Source organism: Salvelinus fontinalis, chromosome 35, assembly GCF_029448725.1.
Source record: "Salvelinus fontinalis isolate EN_2023a chromosome 35, ASM2944872v1, whole genome shotgun sequence".
In the NCBI taxonomy this organism is placed as follows: Eukaryota; Metazoa; Chordata; class Actinopteri; order Salmoniformes; family Salmonidae; genus Salvelinus; species Salvelinus fontinalis.
This window is the reverse complement of record NC_074699.1, coordinates 15,038,658-15,062,804: the sequence shown is the minus strand read 5'-3', so window position 1 is coordinate 15,062,804 and position 24,147 is coordinate 15,038,658. Positions and strand designations below refer to the sequence as shown.

At 45.9% G+C, this 24,147-nt stretch overlaps 1 protein-coding gene across 2 annotated transcripts in view; it reads left to right on the top strand.

Annotated features, from left to right (window-relative positions):
* Positions 1–24,147, top strand: part of LOC129834357 (docking protein 4-like) — a 66,784-nt gene that overhangs the window by 28,770 nt on the left and 13,867 nt on the right. Inside the window, exons 2-3 of one of the 2 annotated variants that reach the window (XM_055899273.1) lie at positions 6,321–6,624; positions 23,828–23,935. In XM_055899273.1, coding sequence (XP_055755248.1) covers positions 6,559–6,624; positions 23,828–23,935 — 174 coding nt within the window. In that variant the 5' untranslated portion in view covers positions 6,321–6,558. Of the gene's footprint in view, positions 1–6,320; positions 6,625–16,207; positions 23,936–24,147 lie in introns of those variants that run through there. The other variant, XM_055899272.1, reaches the window with a different exon arrangement.

Below are 24,147 nucleotides of genomic sequence, written 5' to 3'. Positions count from 1 at the left end.
CACAGAGCTGAAGTTATTAACCCTGAAGAAGACGTACACACACACACACACACACACACACACACACACACACACACACACACACACACACACACACACACACACACACACACACACACACACACACACACACACACACACACACATAGCATAACACTGTAGTCGATCTGCTCTCTGTCCTTCCCCTCCCCACCTGATCGATGGCTAGAATGCTCCATTCTTTTCACCTCACTAACCTCTCCAAAGGAATGGAAGTGAAGTGGCTCATGAAATTGACCTGACACAATCAACCCCTTTTTCTGTCTCACTCTCTTTTTTTTTGTTCTCGTTTCCTCCCTCCCTGTCTCCCTCCTTCCGTGTCGCTCCCAGAGAGAACATGACATATCCGGATCTGTCTTGCGCCTAATGTAGCATGATCTAATTCAGCTGAGATGGGCACACCTGGCATTAGATTAACCTGCCCTGGGCACACCTGGTGCTCTGGGGATTTGATTAGGCTGTGATGGGCACAGCTGAGAGAGAGGACACGGGGGATTGGATTCACCAGACAGCAGTTCCAACTGGTACACATTGCAGGGAGAGCTGCTCTGCAGAGCTCATCTGTTAACTCATATACGCAGGCATGCACGTGCGCACACAGACATGTACACACGGAGGCACGCACGCACGCAGGCACGCACACACACAGAAGGTCTGTCTGTTGGAGTACAGATGCCGAGGCGTCTGTTTGTGATGATAGTGTAGTCACTCCCCTTTCCACATTAGCTTACATTCTGTATCCTGCTACTAACTCCCTCTGTTCCTCTCGACTCCGGTTAACCAAGGCTCTCTAACACAATCTGCCTCTTAGCCTCAAGCTATCTCAGGCAGCATCACAATTAACATGCCCTCGCTCATAAGACTCAAACTGACACAGGCCTCTTTGCCTAGACACATTTAGCCTCCAGCAAACACAAACTTTCTGCATTCTCTCCTCCTCCTTCCAGCTAATCAGCTCTCCTGCGTTCTCTGCCCTGCCCAAGACTCCAGTTGCCTGAATATAGATGTCAGATATGTACAATCTCTATTACTTTACTGTAGACTCCAGTGAGTGGCTTGTATAATATTCTACCAGTGTGTGACCTTTTTTATGCCAGCCCCAGCAAACGATTGGCTGTGATTGGTTCAGTACTGTATGCTGAGAGGCTCATTGTATGGTGATAGGAGCACTGATATGTGTTTAACCAGAGAGGAAGAGGCGAAGCGAGAGGAGTAACTGGGCCCAAAATCTGTCTTCTCCAGCGGTTGGTGTTTTTTTCTTCTTCGTTTTTTCCCGCTTACCTAGCGAGGAATATTTGTATGGAGGTCAACGAGAGTTGAATTTGGTTAACAAAAAAATGAATAGCTTATTTGCTACATGTGGTTTTTACAAGTGTACTGATATAAGTAGGATACGTGACAACTTTGAGAAAAAAACACTTTATATCGAAGTTGTGCCTGTTGTTCACATCTGCCATCTCATTGGCTGGAATGGTCCCACCTGCCTTCCATTTTTGAAGACATTTATTTTCATTGTTAGAGCAGCCACTTGAGTATCTTGCCTATATATATATATATATCACGACATATATATATAATGGATAATCTGTGGTTTAACACACATCCTTGCCTCTAGCTACCACCCCTCCCTCATCTCAACAGGTCAGGAGGTCCATGTAGCTGCTGGCTCTGTGTGGGTGGTTCAATCCATCTTCCAGCAACAGGGCAGAGTGGAATCAGTATCGAACTCTGACATCGACAATACAACGGAGAGAGGGAGCGGGTAGGGCCAGTCATCAAGCGAGAAGCGAAGAGAGGAAAGTGCATTTCAAGACATCCATAGAGTAGAGTTGGCCTCAATGTTCCCTTAAAGCTGCACACGGGCGCACAGCTCCCCCGGGACTGCCTCACAGAATACATTTCAGCCCGCACAGAGAAGCATGAGATTGAACTCCACTCAACTTTCTAGTTTTCCCCTTTAGTTAACACTGTCAACGTTTCCCTCTACTGTGTGAATTGTGCTCGAATCAATGCAATATTAGCTACTTTCAATGCAACAACCTGAAACAAAACAAAGGTTGCAAGAGATTTTCTGTTAGGCAGAGCACATTGGAGTAGGATTCTATTGTATGTAAGGCATGACTCAGGCCCATACTGAACTGGACTGTGTTTACAGCGTGAGGGGTTGCGAGTAGATGCACTTGTTTTGAGATCAAAGCTAGAGCTGCATGTAGCCACCTGTTCACATTTGTTCATATTCTTTGCTAGGCAGGTAAAGAGATTTTTTTTATCTATTAAAGGGGCAGTGTTGTATTTTGAGACAGGCTTGAATAAGCTAAGTAGCCAATAGGCAGAGGGTAGCATAATTTGTCTGATTCTCTATTATAATGGTATGGGAAAAATAATGAATTTTATTTTGTGAAGTGGTTTCTTGCATCAAACAACACCACATTTTCAGTCACCTCCTTGTCTGAAGGACAAACAGGTTCATGTCAATCCCTTTTTTTTTCAAGGAATTTCAAGGCATTTCCTCCATAGTTTTTTATGGTAGGTCTACATTAGGATCAAATAGCGACGGTAGCGTACTTGGCCACTGTTATAACTGTAACTTAAAGTGGCTACAAACGCAGTGTTCACAGTAAACGCGCCAGAAGTTGCACCGCATTTTCACAACGTTCAAGTTTGCGCTCATCAGACCTGAAATTTGCTCAGTGGCGAAAACATTTATGTGAACATTGGTTAGCCTCATCTTGGTTTTTCAAAGATTACAATATGGAAAAAACAATCTAGTAAAATAACATTCACAGATCAGTCACAGTAGGTTTTGCATAACTGATGTGTCCAAGTTTTCAGTTTGCAACTGACTTCTGCTATGATTTTCCCTTTAAATGACTCAATGATTGTAAATGAGATATGAGATCAAGCTCACAGACATGGTTCCCTATTGTTATTCCGAGCATGGCATATCTCTGCTCTCTCTGTCAGGGAGCTTTACATTGTCTCCTCTCTTCTCCCATAGCGCAGACAGGCCTTTTGGGAAGACACGTTTAGGTTCCCATGGTTACAGTGGATGTACTGAAAAGTGTTTTTTTAACCCTCTGAATTTTGCTTATTTTCCATAGTAGCATTCTCCTTCTTAATTTGTGCTCCTGGCACATTGTGCTTCGTAGTCATTTGTATGCAGTGCAACTCCAGCTTCCTCCCTAAATGTGTGGCTGAGAGGAGCTGATGGGATTTAAGAAGAGGTTTAGCAGCCAGCTGTGTGATATAACTTATCCTCTAAAAAAGTAGAGAACAGACAACACACGAAAGGCCCTCCTCAAAGCAGCCTGTTATCAAGTCGCTCTGTTCCCAGAGACAGGCCTGTCTGCAGCCTTTTGTCTCAACCTACACTTACAGCCAGAACAGGTGTTCCTGCCTCGCCTTCATTTCAACACTGCTACCCCCTCGTCTCACCTCACGTCCTTCTTCAACAAGCTGTTTGTTCCTCGTTCATTGGGAGAGGAGCGAAGTGGGATTCACTAATCTCTGAATTCATTATCTGCCTATTACCATCCCCGGCACCTGGGTCCCGACAGACACTTCTGTGTTCCCTCCATCATAAGCACGCATTATAAAGTAGTGACTGACGATACTGTCTGTCTGTTCCTAAAATCCCACTCCCAGCTCTGTGCTGGCCTAGTGCCTATGCTCCGTCGTGTAAAACAAGCAGAGTACAATGGAGTGGTTTCCTGTTTTTCGAAAGATGACACATGGCGTGATAAGGCTTTGTTTCTGTAGGGACAATGTGTTCTCCACACATGTTAATGCTAATGTGTTGCTCAGTGATACATCACCTGCGGGCCGTTTACTGTCCGTCTCGGGGGGGAAAAGCTGCTGATGTGTATCGATCGTGAACACGCAAAAAAAGGTAAATCAGCACATCTCCATGGTTATGGGGCGGTGGAGAGGGGGGGTAGAGGGGGGTAGAGGGGGTAGAGGAGGGAGTCTGGAACGGGGCCCTGGTGTTTTGCTGTAGAGGCACAGAATCAATCAGTGCAGGATCAGACTCAATGGCAATTTTTACGTTGGGTTTTGACAAGCTGATCCTCCATTGTGGGCACTCTGGCACTCTATTGCTCCTCCTCACACACCAGCCCACCTCTGGCTGCAGACAACAATCCCCGTTCTCCAGGTTATTCATTGCTGACCATGGACGTTGTTTGTAATAGGTGACTACATCTGTAATACTGCATGTGTAATGTGTAGAGTTGTGCTATCCTCCACTGACTCTTCAATCCCCTCCATACGTACACTATTGAAGCTCTGCTTAACCAAGCATGGCTCTGAGAGTGATTTTATCTCACCGGGGTGCACATTTGTCTCATCTGAATAGCTTTCATGGGATTTAATCGCTTTCCAATTGTGCTCCAAGATATAATGGCACATCAAGTGTGTCTGAAGCACTCCCACTATGCTAACATTAAGCCAATCCCATCCACATAAGGATCCTCTCCTCAGCCGACATATATTCTTGTTCCCAGCCGTGGGTCTTTGCCAGGTACCACTTTCTTAGAATGTTGTTATAGCCCTGGCAAGCTAGGTTATCCACCATGGTGACACCAGCAGTCTCAGAGGGCCACAGTGGAGCCAGTCTGCAGATGTTTAGCTCTATATGTTGGGTGCGTGCGTGCGTGCGTGTTAGCCCCCTCCCCAGTGTGTGTGAGCCACTTCTCTAAACCAACAGTGCTGTGAGCGATTAGCCTGGCTCTGTCCTGGTTAATGGGGTCCTTGTTAAAGTTGGATGTCTCTGTTCCCCCATAGTCAGGGAGATTTAGCGCCAGTTCCTCAGGGAGAAGATGAACCCCACTGAGATCTACCCCAGGGAGCAGAATAGTGATGCGTGGGTTAACTTATAACCCGCAGTCCCCGCGGTTATATCCGCGGGGCGGGCGGGTTCAGGATTGTTAAATATTGTGTGGATAAAGGGTGGGTTGAATAAAGAGAAAACGACACCTTCAAAAATCCATTCAATTATTGTGCAGTTTATATCTATAGGTTACATTGAGGTTACATTACATTATTTTTGGCTGTCTGGCATTAGTGCGTACGCCTAAGCTTCAGGATCTAACTGTGCAAGCACCAAATAGCCTACACGCCAATCGCCAGATGTATTTGGGAAAGGGCAGAAAAAGCTCAAGTCGATCCACAGAGGCAAAAAGGACAATGTCCGAGTTTTAATTCAATAGAGAAAAGCTGCGAAAGGGATAGTTGAAAATGAAGAGAAGGGAGGGCCAGAAAAGTTATGTTTGGGAAAGATTTGGTGGAGTGTTAAAAGAGGATGATAGCAGTTATGCTATGCTATGTGTGATGATTGTGAGGCGCTATACAAATTGCCAGTCACAAGACAGGGACTTCAAATAGGCCTATGGCACGTCAAGGGAACTGTAGCCTAATGTTCAGATGGGTTAAATGGAAACTGAAGTCTGGACACTGACTGTAGGTCTATAACCTCTCACATATTAGCAATTGCGGGTGAACAAACAGCTTACACCATTAGAGCAGAACACTGACGATGGCATCATGTGGTCACAGGAAACACTCTGCCTGCCAGTCTTTCTCACTCTGCAATGCCCCCAAGGGAGTTTGTGATGTGTAGTTGTGTGTGTCTGTATGTGTGTGTCCTTGTGTGCATGCTTAAATTGCATCTGTGTGTGCGTGTGCATGTGTGCATTTGAATGTCTGAGTAAGGGGCATTGATACCATTAGAACTACAGTCCCCCTCACCTCATCCCCTCACTGTAGAGCTCTGTATAACATGTGGCTGCTCTCAATACTGGGTCAGACAGATCTGGCTCATTTACGCAAGAAGTCTCCATGATGTGTCTCCAACATTCTTTTGATTTCCGTTGTTATTGAAGTAGCTTTAGGATTTTTCAGAAAGCATTCTAAATAATGATGAAGTAATAAAGTCTGCTTTTGGTTTACAGCTGTCTGGCTGAACTTAAAATGAGTTTCTCCTCATTTACTCTCTTTTCTTCCTGCTTGACTGGGAAGGATGGTCTCCAGAAGACTCTCTGTTTCCAAGCCCGTTCTAATGGTTGTACCTCCGAGACGGAGGCTGTGCTGTACACTATACATAATGATGTGTCACAGAAGCCATGCTACCTACTTGCCCTCAATAATGGTGTCTGCCAAAGCAATGAATAATGGAGGATAATGTTCTGTGTGTCTGCAAGCCACTACCATTCTCTCCTGCCACTTTAATGAATAATAGATCCCCTGTTTCTTCTCCTCTCTCTCTTCTTCCTCTCTTTCTTTAGGGACTCTGCAACGAAGGGATGAGGGGACAACGAGGTGCATTAGAGGAGTGAGGGCAGTCTGAGGGCAACAGGATCTGAAAAGGACGACTTGGCTGATATAGAGGAGGGAGAAGGTAACCCCAGGACTTAAGAGGGGAAGAGGGGGGAGGGGGGAGGGTTAGGTGCAGCGCTGGACTGCAGGATTGAAGGACTGGATGCTAGCCTCAGTAGGCCCCAGCAGGTCCCAGCTCCCACAGAGATGGCCTCCAACTTCAACGACATCGTCAAGCAGGGATACGTCCGTATGCGGAGCAGGAAACTGGGGGTGAGTGGAGCCCCAAACTGAACTGGGGGTCTTTTGGGAGTCTCCGTCCTTAGCGAGGGGGTTGTGTGTGTGTGTGTGCTTTTGCATGTCTGCCCAAGGGATGATAAAGATACTTTTTTAACTGTCTATATCTCATGAAAGAGAAAAGAAAAAAGGAAGTAATGGACGATAACGGCCTGTTTGTGCTCCGTAGTGTCGTGACAGAGTTTGTTGGTCGATGTATTCATTGATTTTCTCTTCACCTCTGCATCAAGCCATGAATATGAACATGAAGTATGCATATCAGTATGGTAATGCATATGAGTCAGAGCTGAATGACGTACATCTGGTTGTTGGAATTAGTCTTTTGGGGATGAGTCAGATGAATTATGTCAATGAACACAAATGAAATATTTTAATTATACACTTATGAATATTAGTCAGTATGGCGCAGACTGCCTGATTTACATTTGACATTTTAGCCTCCAGCATTTCTAGTCATCATAACGACTACCGAGCACAATGTATCTGCTTTAGTTGTATTGATTCTCCTAGAAACCGTAGAGGATTTTCATTCAGATATTTATTCACAGAAAATTCTCCTTAAACGTCTCGTTTTGGTTTCCCTCATTTCGCAGTATTGTTTTGTCTGTGTTGGCGTGAAGCCAGACTGAGGTGTGTCCTCACGCTGAGGTCAAGTCCAGGCGTTATCAGAAGGAGTCTGATAGCACGGAGGCGGAGTGATTGTGATACGTCGTGTGTCAGTGGAATAATTAACTGGCTTCAACCTGTTGTGTGAGAAAACGCCTTTATCAGACGAGGAAGGTATACTGTCTGGTGAGGACACAGCCTGGTAAAAGAAGGGTTAGATTTGAATGGCAGGGCTGTTCTCTGTCTGGTCCTCTCATGGTCTTCTTCGTTTTCCCCATAGAACCATTTATGGTTCCAGGTAGAACCCTTCAGTGGTAAACAAGGTTCTACTTAGAACCTTTTAGTGGCAAAAGGGTTCACTTGGAACCAAAAATAGTATTAGGCAAGTAGTTTGTGCAGTAGTGGTTTAATCCTGCGTCCGTGTTTCTGGGCTCAGGGGTAAAGATGCAGGCTTAGTGTCAGTGTGGTGTGGCAGTCCTCTGTAATGCACAGACTCAGTTACAGACACTGTAGCTCTAAGGAGAGACCTACCCAGAGGAGACAGTGGACTACACACACACACACACACACACACACACACACACACACACACACACACACACACACACACACACACACACACACACACACACACACACACACACACACACACACACACACACACACACACACACACACACACACACACACTGGTTTCTCTCTCAGCTGGTTGTGGCCCAGTATCTCTTATTGTGGTGTACATACATGTTTATCATGACTTGGAGCCTTGTTGGATAGTCCCAAAGAGACCATCAGGCTAAACCCTCTCTTCTATCCCCTAACCATATCTACTGTCCTACCCTCTTCCACCCACATATGATCCCTTCGTCAGCATCCCCCAGCCCTGCTAACCCTGTACAATGAACCTCATACCTTCCTCATACCTTCCTTACAGCGCTTTCTATCTCTGTCTCATGGCATGACGTCTCTTCGCTGACTGTAATTATTACAGGAGGCCGGGTCTTGGGTTTCTGACCTGAGGAGAGCACCCCCACAGTAGTTAGGCTTGTCTCTCTCTATGTCCTCCCCGCCTCGTTTTCTCTCTACTTCGTGCCTCTGTGGTGGAGTCGCTAGGAAGTGTGCACTCAGCAGGATTGGGGTTACTGTGGTAGCGTGGTGACACATAGCTCCCCGGGGAAGCAAAGCAGTGGATTACCTGAGTTTGGTTTACACCCTCCTCTCTCTGTTCTCTCTCTCTCTCTCTGATCTCTCACTCTGATCTCTCACTCTGATCTCTGTCTCTCTCTCAATTCAATTTCTGTCACGTTCCTGACCTATTTCTGTTAGTTTGTTGTATGTGTTAGTTGGTCAGGACGTGAGGTTGGGTTGGGTTCCTCTAATTACGAGTCATATTTAGGTAGGCGTTGTCACAGTGTTCGTTGTGGGTGATTGTCTTCCGTGTCTGTGTAATTGTTTGCACCATACAGGACTGTTACGGTTTGTTCGGTTTGTGTAGTCTAATTGTCCTATTCGTGCGTTCTTCTTGTTTTTATGTAAGTTTGTCGTATAGGTCTGTCTACACCGTTTTGTTGTTTTGTTAGTTTATACAAGTTCGTGTCTATGTTAATCTTCCGAAGATGAAGAGGAGGAGGACCGCCGTTACAATTTCAATTCAATTTTAGGGCTTTAATGGAATGGGAAGCATATGTTAACATTGCCAAAGCAAGTGAAGTAGATAATAAACAAAAGTGAAATAAAAAATAAAAATTAACAGTAAACATTACACTAACAGATGTTCCAAAATAATAAAGACATTTCAAATGTCATATTATGTCTATGTACAGTGTTGTAACAATGTGCAAATAGTTAAAGTACAAAACAGAAAGTAAATAAACATACAGTGCCTTGCAAAAGTATTCATCCCCCTTGTTTTTCCTATTTTGTTGCATTACAACCTGTCATTTAAATAGAGTTTTATTTGGATTCCATGTAATGAACATACACAAAATAGTCCAAATTGGTGAAGTGAAATAATAAATAACTTTATTTTTTATTTTATTTTAAACAACGTAAAAGTGGTGCGTGCATATGTATACACCCCCTTTGCTATGAAGCCCCTAAATAAGATCTGGTGCAATCAATTACCTTCAGAAGTCACATAATTCGTTAGGTTGCACACAGGTGGACTTTATTTAAGTGTCACATGATCTGTCACATGATCTCAGTATATATACACCGGTTCTGAAAGGCCCCAGAGTCTGCAACACCACTAAGAAAGGGGTACCACCAAGCAAGCAGCACCGTGAAGACCAAGGAGCTCTCCAAACAGGTCAGGGACAAAGTTGTGGAGAAGTACAGATCAGGGTTGGGTTATAAAAAAATATCAGAAACTTTGAACATCCCACGAAGCACCATTAAATCCATTTATTAAAAATGGAAAGGATATGGCACCACAACAAACCTGCCAAGAGAGGGCCGCCCACCAAAACTCACGGACCAGGCAAGGAGGGCATTAATCAGAGAGGCAACAAAGAGACCGAAGATAACCCTGAAGGAGCTGCAAAGCTCCTCAGCGGAGATTAGAGTATCTGTCCATAGGACCACTTTAAGCCGTACACTCCACAGAGTTGGGTTTTATGGAAGAAAAATCTATTGCTTAAAGATAAACATAAGCAAACACGTTTGGTGTTTGCCAAAAGGCATGTGGGAGACTCCCCAAACATATGGAAGAAGGTACTCTGGTCAGATGAGACTAAAATTGAGCTTTTTGGCCATCAAGGCAAATGCTATGTCTGACGCATACCCAACACCTCTCATCACCCCGAGAACATCATCCCCACAGTAAAGCATGGTGGTGGCAGCATCATGCTGTTGGGGATGTTTTTCATTGGCAGAGACTGGGAAACTGGTTAGAATTGAAGGAATGATGGATGGTGCTAAATACAGGGGGATTCTTGAAGGATACCTGTTTCAGTCTTCAAGAGATTTGAGACTCTGGACGGAGGTTCACCTTCCAGCAGGACAATGACCCTAAGCATACTGCTAAAGCAACAATCGAGTGGTTTAAGGGGAAACATTTAAATGTCTTGGAATAGCCTAGTCAAAGCCCACACCTCAATCCAATTGAGAATCTGTGGTATGACTTAAAGATTGCTGTACACCAGCAGAACCCATCCAACTTGAAGGAGCTGGAGCAGTTTTGCCTTGAAGAATGGGAAAACATTTCAGTGGCTAGATGTGCCAAGCTTATAGAGACATACCCCAAGAGACTTGCAGCTGTAATTGCTGCAGAAGATGGGTCTACAAAGTATTGACTTTGGGGCGGTGAATAGTTATGCACGCTCAAGTTTTCAGTTTTTTGTCTTATTTTTTGTTTGTTTCACGAAAAAATATTTTGCATCTTCAAAATGGTAGCCATCTTGTGTAAATCAAATCATACAAACCCCCCCAAAATTCGCAAGCCACTGTACATACTGTATGGGTTGTATTTACAATGGTGTTTGTTCTTCACTGGTTGCCCTTTTCTTGTGGCAACAGGTCATAAATCTTGCTGCTGTGATGGCACACTATGGTATTTCACCCAGTAGATATTGGAGTTGATCAAAATTGAGTTTGTTTTCAAATTCTTTGTGGATCTGTGTAATCCAAGGAAAATATGCGTCTCTAATATGGTCATACATTTGGCAGAAGGTTAGGAAGTGCAGCTCAATTTCCACCTCATTTTGTGGGCAGTGTGCGCATAGGCAGACCTGGCTCTCAAGAGAAGACAGGCAATGGCGGCCTTTCTCAATAGCAAGGCCATGCTCACTGAGTCTGTACATAGTCAAAGCTTTCCTTAAGTTTGGGTCAGTCACAGTGGTAAGGTTTTCTTCCGCTGTGTACTCTCTGTTTAGGGCCAAATAGCATTCTAGTTTGCTCAGTTTTTTTGTTGTTAATTCTTTCCAATGTGTCGAGTAAATATATTTTTGTTTTCTCATGATTTGGCTGGGTCTAATTGTGTTGCTGTCCTGGGGCTCTGTGGGGTTTGTTTGTGTTTGTTTGTGACTCTTCTTCAGGTTAATCTCTCTGTAGGTGATGGCTTTGTTATGGAAGGTTTGGGAATCGCTTCCTTTTAGGTGGTTGTAGAATTTAACGGCTTTTTTCTGGATTTTGATAGTTATCGGGTGTCGGATATTTTTGCATGCAGAGTCTCAATTTGGTGTTTGTCCCATTTTGTCAATTCTTGGTTGATGAGCGGACCCCAGACCTCACAACCATAAAGTGCAATGGGTTCTATAACCGATTCAAGTATTTTTAACCAGATCGTAATTGGTATGTCGAATTTTATGTTCCTTTTGATGGAATAGGCCCTTCTTGCCTTGTCTCTCAGCTCGTTCACAGCTTTTTGGAAGTTACCTATGGTGCTGATGTTTAGGCCGAGGTACGAATAGTTTTTTGTGTGCTCTAGGGCAACGGTCTCTAGATAGAATTTGTATTTGTTGTCCGGGAATTTGCATTTGTGGTCCTTTTTTGGAACACCATTATTTTTGTCTTACTGAGATTTACTGTCAGGGCCCAGTTCTGTCTGTCTCTCTCTGTCTCTGTCTGTGTCTCTGTCTGTGTGTGTCTGTCTGTGTCTGTCTGTCTGTCTCTCTCTGTCTGTGTGTCTGTATCTGTCTGTCTGTGTCTGTCTCTCTGTGTCTGTCTGTCTGTGTCTGTCTGTCTCTGTCTGTCTGTGTCTGTCTGTCTCTCTCTGTGTCTGTGTCTGTCTCTCTCTGTGTCTGTCTGTCTCTCTCTGTCTGTTTCTGTGTGTCTCTCTCTCTGTCTGTCTGTCTGTCTGTCTGTCTGTCTGTCTGTCTGTCTGTCTGTCTGTCTGTCTGTCTGTCTCTCTCTGTCTCTGTCTCTGTCGCTGTCTCTCTCTGTCTCTCTCTGTCTCGCTGTCTCTCTCTGTCTCTGTCTCTCTCTGTCTCGCTGTCTCTCTCTCGCTGTCTCTCTCTCGCTGTCTCTCTCTCGCTGTCTCTCTCTCTCTCGCTGTCTCTCCCTCTGTAATCTTGTCACTGCATGATTTTTTTCACGCCTTATTTTCTCCTCCTTAATTTCTGCCTCTTATTTCTCTTATTTTCTTTCTTTCCGTTCATCATCTCCCTCTGTTTTCTTCTCCTCCTCGCTGCGTCTTCTTGCAGTGAGCACACAAAGTGAAATCAGAGGCCTTCACTCTGTCATTGTTTAAGTCGACCCCCCCCCCAGGTGTTCTTATGAATTTGCGCAGAATAACAACATAATGCCATAAACTCCCGCTTATGTGTCGCAAATGCTATTTACAGCCGTGTTCCTGCTTATCCTCCAGTTCTGCTATGTAATGTGTGAGTCCGCATTAGCAGTTGAAACAAAGCCTGTGTTCTGTTAGAAGTTTTAACGCTAGCTTCAATGGATAGCCGCCCAACTGGCCGTGTCTCTCTGACACCACAGCGAGCCTGATTTAAAGACTTCTAAAGACTATGGTCCAGTTGGTGGTCTGGCTTTCATCTCTGAAACAATTCCCTGATATTGTAGTTGTAGTTTAAATTTAGAAAGCCCTGTGGTTTTTGGGGATAACATTCCTCTGTATTTGCTGAATGTTCTTCTGTGTGTCAGTGAGAGGAGGGCATGGTAAAGGGCTGTGATTGACAGCTGATGGTCCCATAGGAGCGCTGGACCTGGGTGTGATAGTCTAGCACCCAGAAGCTGTCTGTAGCTGTCTGCTGCAGCCTCGGCCAGCATCCCGGAGTCGCCTCTTCACTGTTGACGTTGAGACCGGTGTTTTGCGGGTACTATTTAATGAAGCTGCCAGTTGAGGACTTGTGAGGCGTCTGTATCTCAAACTACTCTAATGTACTTGTCCTCTTGCTCAGTTGTGCACCGGGGCCTCCCACTCTTTCTATTCTGATCAATTTAATGGACAAAAAATTATTTCAAAAACAAGGACATTTCTAAGTGACCCCAACTTGTGAACGGTAGTGTATGTGCATACCAAAATGCATACCACATGCCTACACAGATTCAAGCTATGGAAATATATACACACATCCTAAAAAAGCAACCATGTGCACGAATTCACACATACTGTAGACACTGTATATAAACACAACATGTATAATAGTTCCCCTGTCCACTTCTCTTATCACATACGAGCACACTCTGTCTGCACAGACCAGAACAAGCACTCAAACACACTATCTTTCTCCCCTGTCAAATGTGTATCCAGACAGTCACCTTCCTCTCCTGCCAAAACCCTGCCAGTCTACTGCCACTCTGGCCTTGTAAGGCCGGACAGCTGGCCTCGCCATCTCGGTCTCTCCTCCATAGCCTATAAGAGCTGTTCCAGACCACTGCTCTTCTTTGCTCTGGCCTCCCCGTCCTCTCCTCCCCCCCTATCCCCTCTTCCTCCTCCCCTCCAGCTCTCACTTTCACTCTCCCCAGAAGACCCTTGACCCTCCCAGTCATCTGCGCAGGCTAATTAACTCTCTCTCTTTCTCCTTCATCTCCTCACTCTACCTTTCCCTTTCAGCCTCTCCCTCCTGCTGCGTTTCAGTTAAATTGCAGCAGTCCAATCAGACTAATAACAGGCTGTTTAGCATTCTGCTTCCGTTAGCGCTCGGTCCGCGCCGGTAGCTAGCTGGCCTCTCCTCGCCTCTTCTGGGCTCGGTGGAGGAACGGCCCTAATTGCTTTGCAGCCATCCCACTTGACTGTGTCCTGTTTTATAAGCAGGCCGGGAGGAGCATCATAAGACACTTTACTGGTGAATCAACAGACGAGCCAAGGTTGATCAGGGAGGATGGAGAAGGTCTGAGGAGATGTGGTTTAGGGAAACACAATGTCAGCGAGGACCTGTTAAATGTTTAATCCCACCTGAAGAGAGAGAGAGGGCTGATTGAACTGACTGACTCCGACTCTCTCAGACTGGACAGAACCTTCTGGAATAACAGCTCGGTATCTTTGTCCTGATCTCTCCTTGTCTTTGACCTACCACTGTGTGTCTAGTCTAGGAATGTCAGTATGATCATGTGCCTTTCCACTGTATCAACAGAGCCGACTGTATGATGCGTAGATTGCCTCTAGCTAGATATTACACTGACACACGACGGATCTGTGGTTTTGTTTCCTCACCACGTTTAACTGGCAGCGGTTGGGGAAAATTGCAAGAGAAACCTCCGAACGTTGTTTTCTCAAGTTCAGACAATCCTAATGGAGTTAGGTCAAACTCCTGTTTGGATGGGAGGGAGAATGATGTTGAAAATAACAAGCGTCAGAAATCAAATGGCTCACTTTGAGAATCAAGCAGACTCCCTTCACCTCACAAATCCCCCTGCCTCTCTGAGCCCGTTCCCACAGCTACAGTGACAGATCTCTCTCTCTCTTCTATCTCTCTCCTCTATTCCCGTCTCTCTCCTTTTTCATCCCCCGTTCTCATTTCTCTACCTGATGCAGCCCCCCCCGAGGAGCCAGTCATTGTGAGTTTCCAATGGGATCAGCTAAGAAGGATTGGATGCTGATTTATGTTTCCCATTCAGATTTATAGGTGAATTTAGGTGAATTGGTTTTGAATAAGATGATGCCAATCATTCCCATTCATTTTCTATTCAGACCTGCACATGTCTCATATTCTGAACCGTGTGTGTGTGTGTGCCTGTGTCTGTTGTCCTGATTTTGTGTGTTGTCTCTGTTTGTGAGTCCTGTGTGTGTGTTGTATAATAAGCTGGACATCAGCCTGGTGTCAACCTGTTACCGTTATTAGCCGGTTAATCCTGGGATCAGGCTGGGGTGGGGCTCGTCCCAACTGGGCTGCTGTGACAGGCAGGATCTCCTGGGAGCCAGGGGGATTAATGTAGGCTAACTGCCTCTGGCCCCTTCTGGGGCAGTCGGGAGCCTGAGATGAGGAGGAGAACCAGGGTGGAGCCAATTAGACTGAGGAGGGCAATCTGAGTGGAGTAGCAGAACGACTGTATAGGGAAGATACATTAGTGGTGCAGGATGTAGTACACGTGTGTGTGGGTATGTGGGTAATGTATTTACACAACGCTGTATGTGGATTGTTGTGTTCCCGTCAATGTGTCTAAAGAGCTCAGATATCACTCTCTGAAAGGGTTCTTAAAGGGGTGTAATGGCTACGATATAGATCATTGATAACCCTTATGAATGCTGAGCCCACTCTCGGTAAGTGTGTGACTTGACTATTCACATTCTCTTATCAGTCCCACTGGGGAGATCGATAGTTCCTTACTCATGCCCTACTAATGCAAGGTTCTCTCGCTCTCTCTCTCTCTCTCTCTCTCACTCACTCACTCACTCACTCACTCACTCACTCACTCACTCACTCACTCACTCACTCACTCACTCACTCACTCACTCACTCACTCACTCACTCACTCACTCACTCACTCACGCCTCCCGGCCTGTTTACAGGGGATTAGCTCCACCTCAGGGGAAAGAGCCATGCAAGCATGTCTACCTGCCTGGAATATCAATGGCAACCTATAAAATACTTCCTTTTCACTGTTAAGAAATGGCATGGGAGCAGGGACATTTGGAATACAATGGGAGACCATCTCCACAAATCTCATTGTTACAGGCACCTTTGCTTTCAACAGATAAAGGGGGGGACAAAAGGTCTTTCTCTCGCTTAATCTTTGTCTGTCTTTCTGTCCGTGGTGGCCAGAGTAATTCTCCCTGTAGAGGTGCTGTCAGGACTAGAGGTCGATTGATTATGATTTTTCAACGCCGATACCGATTATTCAGTATTGTTGTAATTGTCATTATTACAAATAAATAAAAACAAAAGCCGATACATTTACATTTAAGTCATTTAGCAGACGCTCTTATCCAGAGCGACTTACAAATTGGTGCATTCACCTTATGACATCCAGTGGAACAGCCACTTTACAATAGTGCATCTAAATTTTTTAAGGGGGGGGGGGGGGGGGGGGCAGAAGGATTGCTTTATCCTATCCTAGGTATTCCTTGAAGAGGTGGGGTTTCAGGTGTCTCCGGAAGGTGGTGATTGACTCCGCTGTCCTGGCGTCGTGAGGGAGTTTGTTCCACCATTGGGGTGCCAGAGCAGCGAACAGTTTTGACTGGGCTGAGCGGGAACTGTACTTCCTCAGTGGTAGGGAGGCGAGCAGGCCAGAGGTGGATGAACGCAGTGCCCTTGTTTGGGTGTAGGGCCTGATCAGAGCCTGAAGGTACTGAGGTGCCGTTCCCCTCACAGCTCCGTAGGCAAGCACCATGGTCTTGTAGCGGATGCGAGCTTCAACTGGAAGCCAGTGGAGAGAGCGGAGGAGCGGGGTGACGTGAGAGAACTTGGGAAGGTTGAACACCAGACGGGCTGCGGCGTTCTGGATGAGTTGTAGGGGTTTAATGGCACAGGCAGGGAGCCCAGCCAACAGCGAGTTGCAGTAATCCAGACGGGAGATGACAAGTGCCTGGATTAGGACCTGCGCCGCTTCCTGTGTGAGGCAGGGTCGTACTCTGCGGATGTTGTAGAGCATGAACCTACAGGAACGGGCCACCGCCTTGATGTTAGTTGAGAACGACATGGTGTTGTCCAGGATCACGCCAAGGTTCTTAGCGCTCTGGGAGGAGGACACAATGGAGTTGTCAACCGTGATGGCGAGATCATGGAACGGGCAGTCCTTCCCCGGGAGGAAGAGCAGCTCCGTCTTGCCGAGGTTCAGCTTGAGGTGGTGATCCGTCATCCACACTGATATGTCTGCCAGGCATGCAGAGATGCGATTCGCCACCTGGTCATCAGAAGGGGGAAAGGAGAAGATTAATTGTGTGTCGTCTGCATAGCAATGATAGGAGAGACCATGTGAGGTTATGACAGAGCCAAGTGACTTGGTGTATAGCGAGAATAGGAGAGGGCCTAGAACAGAGCCCTGGGGGACACCAGTGGTGAGAGCGCGTGGTGAGGAGACAGATTCTCGCCACGCCACCTGGTAGGAGCGGCCTGTCAGGTAGGACGCAATCCAAGCGTGGGCCGCGCCGGAGATGCCCAACTCGGAGAGGGTGGAGAGGAGGATCTGATGGTTCACAGTATCGAAGGCAGCCGATAGGTCTAGAAGGATGAGAGCAGAGGAGAGAGAGTTAGCTTTAGCAGTGCGGAGTGCCTCCGTGATACAGAGAAGAGCAGTCTCAGTTGAATGACTAGTCTTGAAATCTGACTGATTTGGATCAAGAAGGTCATTCTGAGAGAGATAGCAGGAGAGCTGGCCAAGGACGGCACGTTCAAGAGTTTTGGAGAGAAAAGAAAGAAGGGATACTGGTCTGTAGTTGTTGACATCGGAGGGATCGAGTGTAGGTTTTTTCAGAAGGGGTGCAACTCTCGCTCTCTTGAAGACGGAAGGGACGTAGCCAGCGGTCAAGGATGAGTTGATGAGCGAGGTGAGGTAAGGGAGAAGGTCTCCGGAAATGGTCTGGAGAAGAGAGGAGGGGATAGGGTCAAGCGGGCAGGTTGTTGGGCGGCCGGCCGTCACAAGACGCGAGATTTCATCTGGAGAGAGAGGGGAGAAAGAGGTCAAAGCACAGGGTAGGGCAGTGTGAGCAGAACCAGCGGTGTCGTTTGACTTAGCAAACGAGGATCGGATGTCGTCGACCTTCTTTTCAAAATGGTTGACGAAGTCGTCTGCAGAGAGGGAGGAGGAGGGGGGAGGGGGAGGAGGATTCAGGAGGGAGGAGAAGGTGGCAAAGAGCTTCCTAGGGTTAGAGGCAGATGCTTGGAATTTAGAGTGGTAGAAAGTGGCCTTAGCAGCAGAGACAGAAGAGGAAAATGTAGAGAGGAGGGAGTGAAAGGATGCCAGGTCCGCAGGGAGGCGAGTTTTCCTCCATTTCCGCTCGGCTGCCCGGAGCCCTGTTCTGTGAGCTCGCAATGAGTCGTCGAGCCACGGAGCGGGAGGGGAGGACCGAGCCGGCCTGGAGGATAGGGGACATAGAGAGTCAAAGGATGCAGAAAGGGAGGAGAGGAGGGTTGAGGAGGCAGAATCAGGAGATAGGTTGGAGAAGGTTTGGGCAGAGGGAAGAGATGATAGGATGGAAGAGGAGAGAGTAGCGGGGGAGAGAGAGCGAAGGTTGGGACGGCGCGATACCATCCGAGTAGGGGCAGTGTGGGAAGTGTTGGATGAGAGCGAGAGGGAAAAGGATACAAGGTAGTGGTCGGAGACTTGGAGGAGAGTTGCAATGAGGTTAGTGGAAGAACAGCATCTAGTAAAGATGAGGTCAAGCGTATTGCCTGCCTTGTGAGTAGGGGGGGAAGGTGAGAGGGTGAGGTCAAAAGAGGAGAGGAGTGGAAAGAAGGAGGCAGAGAGGAATGAGTCAAAGGTAGACATGGGGAGGTTAAAGTCACCCAGAACTGTGAGAGGTGAGCCGTCCTCAGGAAAGGAGCTTATCAAGGCATCAAGCTCATTGATGAACTCTCCAAGGGAACCTGGAGGGCGATAAATGATAAGGATGTTAAGCTTGAAAGGGCTGGTAACTGTGACAGCATGGAATTCAAAGGAGGCGATAGACAGATGGGTAAGGGGAGAAAGAGAGAATGACCACTTGGGAGAGATGGGATCCCGGTGCCACCACCCCGCTGACCAGAAGCTCTCGGGGTGTGCGAGAACACGTGGGCAGACGAAGAGAGAGCAGTAGGAGTAGCAGTGTTATCTGTGGTGAGCCATGTTTCCGTCAGTGCCAAGAAGTCGAGGGACTGGAGGGACGCATAGGCTGAGATGAGCTCTGCCTTGTTGGCCGCGGATCGGCAGTTCCAGAGGCTACCGGAGACCTGGAACTCCACGTGGGTCGTGCGGGCTGGGACCACCAGGTTAGGGTGGGCGCGGCCACGCGGTGTGAAGCGTTTGTATGGTCTGTGCAGAGAGGAGAGAACAGGGATAGACAGACACATAGTTGACAGGCTACAGAAGAGGCTACGCTAAAGCAAAGGAGATTAGAATGACAAGTGGGCTAGACGTCTCGAATGTTCAGAAAGTTAAGCTTACGTTGCAAAAAAATCTGATCTGATTGACTAAAATGATATAGTACTGCTGGCTGGTGAAGTAGCCTGGCTAGCAGTGGCTGCGTTGTTGAAAGTGAAGCTGGCTAGGTGACCTCGACAATTTCTCTAAATTTCTCTAAACTACACAATTATCATGGATACAAGGACAGCAAAGACAACTAGCTAACACTACGCTAATCAAGTCGTTCCGTTGTAATGTAAGTTTCTACAGTGCTGCTATTCGGTAGAAGTTGGCTAGCTAGCAGTGTTAGCTAGCAGTGTTGGCTAGGTAGGAGGACGGCAGCGCGGCAGGCGAAAATAGCTGGCTAGCTAACCGATAATTACTCAAAGCTACACAATTATCTTAGATACAAAGATAGCAAAGAAAACTATGTAGCTAGCTAACACTACACAAATCAAGTCGTTCCGTTGTAATGTAATCGTTTCTACAGTGCTGCTAATCGGTGGCTAGCTGGCTAGCTAGCAGGGTTGACTACGTTACGTTACGTTACGTTAGGACGAGAATACCTGGCTAGCGAACCTCAGTGAACCTCGATAACTACACAATTATCTTTGATACAAAGACGGCTATGTAGCCAGCTAAGTAGCTAGCTAAGATCAAACAAATCAAAGATAGCAAAGACAACTGTGTAGCCAGCTAACACTACACTGATCAAGTCGTTCCGTTGTAATGCACTCGTTTCTACAATGCTGCTATTCGGTGACAAGCTGGCTAGCTAGCAGTGTTGGCTACGTTGCGTTACGTTAGGACGAAAATAGCTGGCTAGCAAACCTCAATAACTACACAATTATGTTTGATACAAAGACGGCTATGTAGCTAGCTAAGATCAAACAAATCAAACCGTTGTACTGTAATGAAAATGAAAATCAGACCGTTGTACTATAATGAAATGTAATGAAAAGTTATACTACTATTCGGTAGACGGTGGACGTTTGCTAGCTGGCTAGCTGCTGGGCAGATAGCAGTGTGGACTACGATAGACGACGAAATACGATAATTACGCAATTATCTTTGATACACAGACGGTTATGTAGCTAGCTAAGAAGAAATTGCTAAGGTTGGACAAATTAAACCGTTGTACTATAATGAAATGTAATGAAAAGTTATATTACCTGCAGAGCGAATGCAAATGCGGCCGATTTGTTTTTATTTATTTGTAATAATGAAAATTACAACAATACTGAATGAACACTTATTTTAACTTAAGATAATACATCAATAAAATCAATTTAGCCTCAAATAAATAATGAAACATGTTCAATTTGGTTTAAATAATGTAAAAACAAAGTGTGGGAGAAGAAAGTAAAAGTGCAATATGTGCCATGTAAGAAAGCTAACGTTTAATTTCCTTGCTCAGAACATGAGAACATATGAAAGCTGGTGGTTCCTTTTAACATGAGTCTTCAATATTCCCAGGTAAGAAGTTTTAGGTTGTAGTTATTATAGGAATTATAGGACTATTTCTCTCTATACCATTTGTATTTCATTAACCTTTGACTATTGTATGTTCTTATAGGCACTTTAGTATTGCCAGTGTAACAGTATAGCTTCCATCCCTCTCCTCGCTCCTACCTGGGCTCGAACCAGGAACACAACGACAACAGTCACCCTCGAAGCAGCGTTACCCATGCAGAGCAAGGGGAATAACTACTCCAAGTTTCAGAACGAGTGACGTTTGAAACGCTATTAGCGCGCACCCCACTAACTAGCTAGCCATTTCACATCGGTTACACCAGCCTAATCTCGGGAGTTGATAGGCTTGAAGCACAGCGAAGAGCTTCTAGCAAAATGCAGGAAAGTGCTGTTTGAATGAATGCTTACGAGCCTGCTGCTGCCTACCACCGCTCAGTCAGACTGCTCTATCAAATCATAGACTTAATTATAACATAATAACACACAGAAATACGAGCCTTAGGTCATTAATATGGTCGAATCCGGAAACTATCATCTCGAAAACAAGACGTTTATTCTTTCAGTGAAGTACGGAACCGTTACGTATTTTATCTAACGGGTGGCATCCATAAGTCTAAATATTCCTGTTACATTGCACAACCTTCAATGTTATGTCATAATTACGTAAAATTCTGGCAAATTAGGCGGCCCAAACTGTTGCATATACACTGACTATGCGTGCAATGAACGCAAGAGAAGTGACACAATTTCACCTGGTTAATATTGCCTGCTAACCTGGATTTATTTTAGCTAAATATGCAGGCTTAAAAATATATACTTCTGTGTATTGATTTTAAGAAAGGCGTTGATGTTTATGGTTAGGTACACATTGGAGCAACGATACGCACCGCATCGATTATATGCAACGCAGGACACGCTAGATAAACTAGTAATATCATCAACCATGTGTAGTTAACTAGTGATTATGATTGATTGATTGTTTTTTATAAGATAAGTTTAATGCTAGCTAGCCACTTACCTTGGCTTCTAATGCATTCGCGTAACAGGCAGGCTCCTTGTGGAGTGCAATGTAATCAGGTGGTTAGAGCGTTGGACTAGTTAACTGTAAGGTTGCAAGATTGAATCCCCCGAGCTGACAAGGTAAAAATCTGTCGTTCTGCCCCTGAACGAGGCAGTTAACCCACCGTTCCTAGGCCGTCATTGAAAATAAGAATTTGTTCTTAACTGACTTACCTATTTAAATAAAGATGAAATAAAGGTGTAAAAAAAATCAGTGTCCAAAAATACCGATTCCCGATTGATATGAAAACTTGAAATCGTCCCTAATTAATCGGCCATTCCGATTAATCGGTCGACCTCTAGTCAGGACCTGTGCTTTTTGACGTGGCTGGGTCAGTCTGTTTAAAATGCATTAGGCCTGGGTCGACAGGGCAGGGAGCATGGCCCCTCTTTTCTGGAGGACAAAGACCCTTGAAATTGGTGACAGCAGAGGTGGATAAGGTGGCTGACCTGTGACCTTAGGTTTGCTGTGTTCAGTCAGAGGTGGTGGAGGAGGAGTGTGTGTGTGTGTGTGTGGTGTCTAGATGGGTTGTTCCTGCCGCTGAACACATAGTGTGATCAGAGAGACACTGAAATAGATTTTGGATTGCTTCAAATGATCTTTTTTGAGGCAAGGTATGCTCATACATGACCGTTCAGTTCTGAACGATGTGACGTCCATCACTTCCTTATATTTAATGAACCAAGGTATCGGAGGAGAATTTACAGCTCCCACTCCTCTCGCTCTCTCCCTCTTTCCCTGTCTACCATATCCTCTGTTTCACTCTCCCTGTCTTTTTTCATCTCTGTCGCTGCTCCTCCACCCACTAGCTTAATTACCAGGCTTCATAGTCAGTTTGCCAAGGCCTGATTGCTCTGAACACTGGAGCTGAGGGAGGAGAAGAAGGGGGGAGGGGGGCACGATAGTAGACTGCAAGCTTGCCAACACACACACGCACACAGCTCCAATGAAGCACTGAGCCAATTGGTTTGGGATAACATTGGGGAGAATTAGGAGCTAGATGGCAGATACACAGAGGTAACTCTCCATTGAACAGCTTAATATCGTTGAGACATAATGGACTGGTGAGCACCTGCTCTCAACACGCCGTCAGCTATCCCACTGAAGGCGAACAGCGATAGAGGAGCCGAGGCCGTCTTTTTGAAGGCTCCCCCTCTCCTCAAGGTTCAAACTCATTGTCACCAATTAAAAAGGACACATCAGAGCAACGCTTTTGTCCTTTCACCATGTCTCCATTTGTGCACGCTCACATTACGGTGTGCCTTTGTTGATGACGCTCTTGTTTAATCTCTGGATAAATACAATTGCATATTTAATTGGTCTTGTTATCTCTGTCACAGTGACACCGGTGTGTGTCTGTCTACGGCAGTGAGACATTGTCACTCAGTTTGGGGTCTTTGTATTCATTCTACTAAGTCAGTGCACTAAGGGATTTCACTGGCTCTGTGGCCCCTAGCTAATAAACAGGGATGTGATAATGGGTTAGGGAAAGTGGAATGTGGGGATTGGCTTAGGGATGGCTGGCCCTGGCCGTTCCGTACTGTACTGTGCAGGTCCTGAGGTTGCCCTGGCAACAGGAGGTTTGCTTTAGAAGGACAGTGGAACATCGATCAAATAAAGACCCTGCCTTTTATAACAGATAAGGGGGATAAATGCCACTAAAGCAATAGCTATCTTATTGATGTGTGTGTGTGTGTGTATGTGTGTGTGCCTGTTCGCATTACTGCGATGGATTTCTCATTATTCCATCAGGAGAGTTTGTGTCTTTGTCTGCCTCCTTAACTCAATATCGTATGTATAATAGAATTGTCTTGCATAAACAATGTTTGACTGATGACAAGGACCCGGCGCACTCCTTCTCATTTTCTACCTGTCTCTTTCTCTCTGTGTCTCTCTTTCACTCATTGCTAATCACTAAATGCTATTTAGATTTTCTTATAACGCTTCCTGGTTAATTGATCAGGTAAACCAGAGGCAACCATTGTGTGCCTGCTCTTGATAGCAAAAGAGTGTAAATCGTTATGCTTGAATGGGGTGTATATGTTGACATTGACTTGCTGTTGGGTGGCTGGTTGCACTATGTTAACTGACTGTTGTTTTTGTGTTGAGATTTACCGCCGCTGCTGGCTGGTGTTTAAGAAGTCGTCCAGTAAAGGACCACGCAGACTGGAGAAGTACACTGATGAGAAGTCCGCTTACATCAGAGTCTGTCCTAAGGTACCCCCCCCCCCCCCCCCGAGAGTGCTGCATGATAAGTCACGTTTCAATTGGCAAATGTCAGTTTGAAGGATGATGTCTGTGTGCGGCGTGTATGGTATTACTGTGAGTGGGTGATATATATGTGTGTGTGTGTGGTGTGTGTCATTAGAAAGTCAGTCATTCAGTCAGTCTGTTCTCTGAGCCCCCTGTTTAGCTGCAGCGAGCAAATG